The 9,232-nt window shown below is 39.6% G+C and overlaps 2 protein-coding genes across 7 annotated transcripts in view; one reads left to right on the plus strand and one right to left on the minus strand.

Annotated features, from left to right (window-relative positions):
• Window positions 1–417: 417 nt before the first annotated feature.
• On the minus strand, window positions 418–6,742 carry LOC111269202 (polynucleotide 5'-hydroxyl-kinase NOL9). Of its 3 annotated transcripts, XM_086972004.1 has the most exons (7): window positions 6,645–6,740; window positions 6,250–6,478; window positions 5,811–5,876; window positions 4,383–5,034; window positions 4,155–4,223; window positions 3,387–3,671; window positions 418–2,752 (listed from the first exon to the last, which is right to left on the minus strand). In XM_086972004.1, the coding sequence occupies exons 2-7, from the start codon at window positions 6,416–6,418 to the stop codon at window positions 1,357–1,359; spliced, it is 2,637 nt and encodes an 878-aa protein (XP_086828130.1). In that variant the 5' UTR covers window positions 6,419–6,478; window positions 6,645–6,740; the 3' UTR covers window positions 418–1,356. The 3 variants fall into 3 exon arrangements, with proteins under 3 accessions (XP_086828130.1, XP_022704361.1, XP_086828131.1); XM_022848626.2 differs by having other exon boundaries at window positions 4,155–4,169; window positions 6,250–6,742; XM_086972005.1 differs by lacking the exon at window positions 4,155–4,223 and having other exon boundaries at window positions 6,250–6,741.
• A 195-nt stretch (window positions 6,743–6,937) lies between these two features.
• LOC111269209 (transcription initiation factor TFIID subunit 10) overlaps window positions 6,938–9,232 on the plus strand; it is a 3,863-nt gene continuing 1,568 nt past the window's right edge. Inside the window, exons 1-3 of one of the 4 annotated variants that reach the window (XM_022848645.2) lie at window positions 6,938–6,973; window positions 8,034–8,150; window positions 8,716–8,822. In XM_022848645.2, coding sequence (XP_022704380.1) covers window positions 6,953–6,973; window positions 8,034–8,150; window positions 8,716–8,822 — 245 coding nt within the window. In that variant the 5' untranslated portion in view covers window positions 6,938–6,952. The other 3 variants (XM_022848648.2, XM_022848647.2, XM_022848649.2) reach the window with 3 other exon arrangements.

Raw genomic sequence — 9,232 nt, forward strand, 5'->3', positions numbered from 1 at the left:
AAAAACCGGGAATTTTTTTGCAGGCCCTTTGGATAAACTAATGAAATAGAGGACAATAAGTATAGACAAAGATCCTTATAATTAGGTTAAAAACGATTTCATATTTTTAAAGCTGATATTTCCCAGATTTTTTCTAAGGTTCTTTGGTGTCTTTGACGGACGTTTAACTTTAATTATTTTGCCATACAGTACTAGCGCTTCACCTACATTTACCAGCTTTACCGTTTTATTATCAGGAAATGTATTTTTTCACTATGGTATTTTACGAGAATGGCACTTTTGGGTACCAGAACCAGACAAGTTCATGATTTTGAAATCAACGCTGCATATTTCAAAAAGACCCATAAGGCTTTTAGAGTTTGGCACATCACAGGTAATAGGGTGTCCGACGGCACTGTATATGTAGCAATACGAAGCTTCTGACATTCATATATTCACTATTTTATTTGATGTAACGCTTACATTTATTTCGCCTTCCGATAATCAGGCGTATCCGTAAAGCCAGTTTACTACCAATAATTTACACTTCGAATAATCTATTGTATACGTTTTCCACTATCTTATTTGATAACTGCACAAATAAAATTGGATTTTCAACCTTTGTAACTGTAGACATACTGACTGAAGAATTTCACGCCACTTCCGCCGAAACTATCATTGCAGTCGTAAAACGCAAGTCTTGACAAAGCAGCTCACAATGAAATCCTCAAGAACAAGCACACATCGTCGAGCTGTAACCTTTAAGTCAAAAGGGACCGTAGACAAGGTAAATTTTGCCATTAAACAGTCAAAGTCATGCCATTTCCTAGTTATTATAAAATAAGTAGGAGATAAGTAAGTATTCGATTGACCTTGGGCAACTGGAACTCTCAATCTATTAAAGTTGGCCGCTAATTACACAAAATTAATCTAAATGCACCACTTACAGACGAATTCAGGTTTTTATCATTACCGGATGATGTTTAGAAATGAACCTTAACGATGCATCATCGCAAACCGCACGTAAAATATATCAAATGTTGATACAAGTAGAGCGCCAAGAAATTACATCACTTCGTTGGGCATATTACTACCATACTCATCACTCTATGGCATAATCACACTCCCAGTTGCATAACACGGGTAAATGAGTGCAAAATAACACGAGCAGCTGTTATGCACTCACTCGTAATGAGCTCTGTAATCACTGTTTTAAACAGATTACCGGCCGATTTATACAACGTAACTGTCAGCAACGGACATCCCCTTTTCTAAATGCGCTTGCAATAGTACAGCAGCATATAATATTAATCTTTACTATTATTAATTACCCTGGATAGTTTAATGCAATGATCAGGTATGAACCAAATGTTTGCTTTACAATTCCCAAATAGGTCGAGGTGTGTCAGTACTTAGAGAATACGGTGCCGGGCCTTGCCGACTACCCCTGTTCTGGTTTGTCACCAGATAATCTGTCACGTTCAGCCCCGTACAATGTACCAGCGCGTTGGCAGATCGAACAGTTTCCTCAGATTCCGGCGTTATTAGGTAGATTGTCTTTCGTAACATATCGACGGCTCGAACAAATGCGAAACCCAAACATTCCATTGGTTCGTCCCGGGTGCCGGAGGTCTCTCGTAGCAGCATCGGAACTGTTGGATCTGACTTGCTTTTCCAAATTGTATCTTCTGCAGCGTTGCAGAGTGCCACCACGTTAGCGTTTATAAGGCGAAGCAACTCTTGAGGTGGACAGAGCCCTGAGACTTCATGAAGCGCGACGGAATTCCATGGCAAAGCGATTGTTTTCTTGCTTAGCAAGCTGAGGCCACCGAAGTAGTTGATAATAGTCGCTTTTCGGTGCTCCGCAGGTTTCACCGGTTTTGTGTACGAATCTTGTATGAACAACCCCTCAATTTTTTTCAAATACACAATCGGAGCATCAATCTGTACATGCTTTGCCGGCCAGGCCATGGTAGGCAGCTCAATCCCCTCTGAGGTGGCAAGAACTTTGCAAGGTTTAACGATATCGAGTACCGTCCCAAGCAGAAGGTCGCCGATTCCGTTCAGCCAACCCATGGTATTTACAATGAGAATATGATTAAAGGTGAGCTCGTTGTTTACGTACGACATCAAACTATTCACTGCCGCTACATACGATTCAGGTCGCGCACCCGCGGTGCTGTCACCAACTAATAAAGATTTGCGTGGCTTTATCTGATGAGCACCAGGCGGACCCATCAGTAGACAGTTGACTTCGACGAGGGATACACAAGTCGAAGGCGTGAACTCGGTCTGACCAGGATCCAAGTCGAGGACAAAAATCGGCACAGTCTTCTGCGAAGGGGGCCCGCCGCCGCCATCGGTTTGAGACTGCGGCTGGTCATCGCTCGATGAGTGTAGAATTCGGTTGCAGAGGACACGCATCGTCGATGATTTGCCTGAGTTCCTAGAACCAACAATGGCGACTCGTATCACGGTCCGAGTTGATGCCTTTATGAAGTTTGTCACCAAGATGTCCAATTGTTTGTTGGAATAGTTCGGCAACCAACCGACGTCGACTGGCGTAACGTAGAAACGGCAGTCGGACCACATGTTCTCCGGAGTAGAGTCAGTGGCAAGGTGGAAATTCGGCTTTAAGCTGCTGTATCGATCCGCTGTACCAAGTCCATGGAGGATGATGATTGTTTTTCGTGGGAAACGTTTAATTAATTCACCGGCTTTATCAAACGCTAGACCCGCACCCATCAGCTGCATTCGGTCGTACAGGCCTAGACTGGTACGAAATAAGAGGACGAAAAACATAAACCAAACATGATAACGATGGGTTAGATCGACAGTAAACATTCGTTGCACTACGCGATTTAAAAATAACTAGCAATAATAAAGCTAAACAGCTATCATCTAAACATTACATTAATGAACTAAATTGTTGGAAATATCGGGGTACAACACACGAATCACAGTTACTTCTTATAGAAGGTATAATTAAATCTTGCAAATTGTATGTACATACATACTTTCGCGTACATTTTACTTTTCCCTATCGGGTGGCTTATAGGAGTACTTCACAAAAGTCGGATACAGTTAAGCTATTGACTGTGTTTTGTGATTCAATAATGGTTCGAAGTAATAAGTTAAATAGTTATCCTATAAATAATATAGTAATAAACAAATATGTAAGCGAACTTAATATTAAATACTTGAGGTTATGTTCACAATGTTAATAAGAATCTGTATACATATATAGTAGATTCCAACTCAATTCTCTATTTTTTTTTTCTAGAAGCTGGCGTAAAGGAACGAAATTGCACAAAAATCTGACAACGGTGAAAGCATCCAGCAAACCCTCACGATCCTCTCACACGCATCCGAGTCTATATCACTAATGATCTGCAGTGGGTTACTACCTGATGTTGTTACTGCTATTGTTGCCATATGAGTTCGCGTTTTTTATCAGCAAGCAACTTCCAGGTACTGACTGCACATGCACAGGACCATCGGAAGGACGAAGGCGAACGTCGAACACGCGTACACTGCCGTGGGCCACCTGGAGCCAAGCCGACCCAGCAAAGCTGATCATGACAGAATCGCTTAACGCCACGAGCACCGAGTTTCGATGAAGAAACAAGCGTACTCCAGTTGGCACACGATCACTACTACCACTAAAATGGTGCTGATGGGATCCCACTGGCCTACAAGATATACGTGTTCAACACATATTTATCAGATGGTAGTCGTAAATGTTCAAAACTTGAAAAATACCCCAAGAAAGAACCTTAATAAATGCGTGAACACAGCTTTTATGAACAAGAAGTTAAGCCACATAATGGTCAGATGAAAAAGAAGTCATTCACTATGCCAAGAACTTCTGCTTAATTCTAATGGTAAGTTGTGTTATTGCAGATCGTTTTGATTGTTCTACGTTCAGTTTGTCGAATATTTTCGAAATTCAAGCTGCTGACTTAATTCAAAATTGTCTTAGACAGCTGGTATCCTTTCCTCAGCACAAAATAGACTATGTGTTTACGTTCGGTTTCGAGTACAACCCACTTCAACAAATATCTCTAAGTTAAATATTAGCAAATACGTTATCACTTTATCAGATATATTTTTGGTCTACAGAGGATTTAAAACTCGTTGCAGCTAGAGGTCATGCAATCACAATGTATCATTACCAGTTATTGTCCTTGCTGCAATCAGACATTTTCGATTTGATTAGGCTTGTCTTTGCTCCACCTATAATGCTTCAAGACTCGTCGTGTAACAGCAAAAAAAAAAAGAACAGTGAATAACAAAAGCTGCCATCGGAAATATGTCTCTTCATTATATCAAATAACATATGTACGTATTGCGATGATCTACCACACACATGCCCGATTACTCAGGATCTTAGACCTACTAACCGAGCGGTATCGTTTCCACTGCTTCGGCTTATTATATTCTTTTCGTCATCATCCTCATCGCCACTTGTCTGCTGGTCCTGACTGGCCTGGATGGTATCGTCTTCTATTCTGCTCCAGCTTCTGTGCGCCGGTTTTTTCAAATCATCCGGATCTACTTTACTGTCGTTGTTGTCATTTTGGGTGTTGTTGTTCCTACTCACGTTAGCTGCATCTGCAACAGCCTTCTGTCTTTTTTTCCGTTTCGGGTCCTGGAAATGCTCAGTGCTTCTGTCAATACTGCAGCGAGAATAAATGTTCTGAATCTCGCTGTAATTATTACTGCCACTCCCAGCATCATGTGGCTCGACGGCAGATTGACAGTCCGTTTCAGTGTGATCTTCGTCTTCGTCGAGGGAGTCATCCAAGCTGAACCTTTGCCGTTTGGGTGGGCTGTTATTTTCGGAGCTTCGGTGTCGGGTCGTTCTGCTACGGTTGTCTAAACATTTTTTTTTCACGCCCCATGAAGAGGTACCGGCACTACTACTAAAGCACTCAGAAAGACAGGGAAAGGAAAATACCGGAGTAGAAGCATCTTGCTGGCCACTGTCGCCAGCGCTGCTGTTTGGACGAAATACGTTTCTACTGTCATGGCGAGTACGCTTTGATAAAACTTCTGAAAAACAAACGTTATGTTTACTTTATTTTTGAAAAAGGTAAAGTTTATGTATACTTTATTTATAGAAAATATGTACTATCGAACACCAAACTTAAAGATCGATCAAAACTCGATTGCAATAGGGGTCTCACGCGATACGTGAAGATTCAACGATAAGTTTATGAATCGTAATTGGACATCATAGGCAATGAACAAATACGATGATAGTTTTTGTCGTGTCTAAGTCGGTGCTTCGGGTTTCAGCATCGTATTCGTAACCATATTGGCATAAAACCCAAAAAAGCTAAAATATTTTGGGCGCCAACACGCAGATCAACAAACTGGTAACCTATGTCGCTGTGGACCTATTTCAAATATGCGGTATCCTAAAAAATATAAGCTTATTCAATTTAACCTTTTTTTTTTCTAGGTTTTCTTAGATTTCTAGGTTTTAATAGGCAAAATGCTAATTGCTTGAATCTATTGCAAGAATGTGCTTTACTACGAATTCAGGAGGACTTCGAAGAAGACGGCAAATCTTATTTCTAACAAAACGTGGTGCCTGCATATTACCATCTTGGGGAAAAACGTATCTTAATATGAATCTTTCAAACAAAGGAGTTCGACAAAAACGTCCGAAAAAACACTGCCCATTTGCCAGACCTGATGCCAATAAACATTTTTTTGTGAAGATATGTCAAAGACAAATACTTATACAAAGTTTGATACTGCACATAATTTACGTAGTAGAACTGACAGTAGTTACCTATTAGAAACAGCAAATATAAATTCACCTTCGTCGTTAGTGAGCGACGAGTCAAAGGCAGCGAAACCGCTTCGACGAACTCGTTTTTTACTCCCTGAAATTTAAGAATAAAGTCAAGTTTTTAAAACGAATAGTTCTAATCATTATGATAGGCTGAACGAATTAACCGACTGATACCAACCGACATTATTATATATTTTATTCCTTCCATCATCCTCATTGAATGCATGAAACATGGTACGTATCCCGAAGCAAAGGGTCGCTCGGGTTGGATTCAATAGCGCTTCCAAACATGTGTCTCGGAACAGTCATAAATGATTACTACACAACTCAACTACCTGATTATTATTTTGACTATTATTATTTCTCCCGTGGAAAATTAGTTCCACGTGAGGATCAACATTTTTGCAATACATGTGTTTTTTACATACAATGACATAAATACGGCAGTATAGCATAAAACTCACCCCTAACCGCGGTGTTCAGTCCTGGAGATGTTCGTTTCAACGGATTACTAAACCCACGAAAAACATTGAATGCACTAGTACTAGCTACATTCACAGATCTGTTTAGTCGTAAAGATGAATTCGACTCGTCTAGATCCTCTCGATGCCGTTGCTGGCGAACTTTGCCCATTCTCTCTCAGTCCCTTGTTTTAAACCGCGTATATGCATGCAATCAGATCACGAACTGAAACTTATGAACAATCTTCAACTTACTTGACGCTTTTAAATCCAACTCGAATGGGCTTCGAGATTGTCATCAAAAAACGTCACCCTTATTACCGTGACACTTCAAATTCTAGCTGTTTTATGATACTATGTCTTAGAAGAATGTAGCTGTCAATTGTCATAACCTGTACCGGCAAAAATTAAGCCACCGATTTTTTGCCGGCGGAACGCGTGGAATCAACAACAATCCATAGGGGGCTACGAATGTAAACAAACAGGATGGGTTTCAAAACGTAGATAAAATTCGCGGACGACAAACTCTGCAGAATAGTAATCAACGGGATAGCCTTGCCCTGATAAAAAATTATGGGCCAAAGTGAACCAACTCTAAAAACAGTTACGCAAAAATTATGTGGCGCTTACTTTAACTTAACAGAACTGACAGATTTCTTGAATATAGGCAATATACAATCAAATCAATCTACTTAGTTGCTACAATATGTATAAGGTGCATAAGCAGGTAAAAGATGTTGACGTGATGTTACAATTACGTTCCTCCCTTAGACAGAGCCGCATCGGTAATTGCATTTGCAAAAAACAGGCGAGCTCTGCTTTGTACTGTAAACACAGTAATCGTAGTGGATAAAAGTTATTTTGTGTATCAGATGCGTTAGGAGTAAGTTGCTTTCAATTTTCGTCCGAGTTTAACGTCCGATATCATCGTTAGGCACTGCATCAGACAGACAGCTAGCTGGCTCCTGCCAGCATGAAACGAGCCGTGTGTCTATGCCCGAGTTCCAATTGCTTACTCTACCTGTAATGTAAAATCGTATTTTTTCAACTTTACGCAGCACAATATGATGGAATACCCAGTCGCAAAACCAAACATACGATTCGAGACGATTAATTTTATCTTTCCACAGCGGTCTATGATGATCTATGCACTCAACAAATATTGCTCTTAGTGCTGTAGTAAAATTGTAACGACGTGAAAAAGACCAAATCAATTGTATTTTCAACTTGCCGGTAATATCGAGTCCATTTAACGCACGTTTGGCATAGTAAGTCGAAAATAATTATCTCGAGCATTAGTATTTAATAATGGCTTTACAAGCGATGAATTAAAGGACTGATTGAAAAGGTAATTATCGTAAACAGTAATTTCTTTGGTATTTCAGTATTGTATTGTTTTGTGGGAAAATTCGATAAAAAAAATTGTACCTGTTTGGTTTTATTAACTAGGGCGGTGTCCGTTTAATTTGATTGTTGATAATTTGGAAGTTTACTTTTAAAGCTTAGGCTTTTTTTATTGATAAAATCTTTATTGATAAAATTTAAAATAGACTTTGTTGCACTTGAGAAACGTCTTCCCGAACTCTTTGAACATACTAGCTTTCGATTGATGTAGCAAACTTCTCAAATTGAAATATTTGTAAATTGTGCTACCCTTTGAATAATATGGATGTACTTTTGATCTCAGTTGCGTGTTCAAGTAACAGTTGCGTAAAATTCGAAATGTAGTCTTAACTAGCTACCTAGACGGAGTAAAAAAAATCTGTTGTGTGTCTAGCTGAACGCAGATGGATCCATCGAGTCATGGCGAAAAAGCTCATTCCGGGGGAGCTGCTTCGGGTGGTAGCACTTCGCAGCAACAGCCAGAATTTAAGCCTTCACCCCCTCTGCAGCTTTCTATGCAGGTATGCCATTTTTATGAAGACTAGCTTCATTATGCAATTTTCCGAGTTTTACATCCGTATTACTGTTAAACATTACTTCAAAGGCTGCTGGTCCATTTCCGCATAAAATAAAATGATTCTACGCTTGGTTTGGAACCCACACCACATCACAGTTTCACATCATCACAGCCTCGGGTTACTCTACTTGAAACTTAGTGTAACCATTATATAGGAGAGCTTTTTACATTAGAGGGTCTCACGTTTTGCACTGGATCGATATTATTCACGCAACTATCCGAAGTTATTTCCAATAAATCAAGTGTGTTTACATTTTACATTGCGCATAAATGTTTGCCTCACTCATTACTAAAGAGGCCTCACAAAATGATAAGGCATATATTTTCTCATTGAAACCCAGCTGAGGAAACAGTCTCTTGACCGATCCTCGGCCTTGAATGCCTTGAACGGGCGAAAGCCAGCTTCCGGCTATCGTGTTGCCTGTAACGGCTAATTGAGTTTCAGACAGGTTTCGTTTGTATAACAAATACTTGGTTTTTTTTTTTGTCAATACTCTTTATCACTACAGGAACTTCTCGCTCAGCTTGATGAGTACCAGCCAACGATTCCAGACGCTGTCACGAGTTATTATATGAACACAGCTGGCGTCGAGACATCGGACCCAAAAGTGATTCGGTGAGTAATACTAGCATTTATTAGGTATTGTTACTGTTATCCTGTCAATGTTCAAATTGTTTTTTTTCTATACCTGTACGCTCTGATTAAAAAAGTCGCTAAAAATCTATAATATTATTTTTTCTATATAAAATCTTCAATGATCCATTGTGCGTCTACACTCCCAGTGTAGAAGTCCACGGAATTTAATTACTTTTGTCATTCACTATATATATAGTTGGCAGGGCTTGAACTCATATATATGAGTGATGAATTACGAACAAGTAGTGAGCAGCTCTATTTCATATATCCATCTAAATCCGCTGTATTGAACTCGTATACTCTCTCTCTCTCTCTCTCTCTCTCTCTCTATATATATATATATATATATATATATATATATATATATATATACCCGTGTACTTAAAAAT

The sequence above is a fragment of the Varroa jacobsoni genome, unplaced genomic scaffold (assembly GCF_002532875.2).
Source record: "Varroa jacobsoni isolate VJ856 unplaced genomic scaffold, vjacob_1.0 scaffold_1364, whole genome shotgun sequence".
Taxonomy (NCBI): domain Eukaryota; kingdom Metazoa; phylum Arthropoda; class Arachnida; order Mesostigmata; family Varroidae; genus Varroa; species Varroa jacobsoni.

What these genes read in the sequence shown, in the direction of transcription:
- LOC111269202 (XM_086972004.1), bottom strand. Translation starts at nt 6,418, where the DNA reads ATGGGCAAAGTTCGCCAGCAACGGCATCGAGAGGATCTAGACGAGTCG. An exon ending in ACTGAACACCGCGGTTAGGG is followed by an intron (nt 5,877 to 6,249) that starts GTGAGTTTTATG and finishes CTTAAATTTCAG; the next exon opens with GGAGTAAAAAACGAGTTCGT. An exon ending in AGTGGAAACGATACCGCTCG is followed by an intron (nt 4,224 to 4,382) that starts GTTAGTAGGTCT and finishes CGAGTCTTGAAG; the next exon opens with CATTATAGGTGGAGCAAAGA.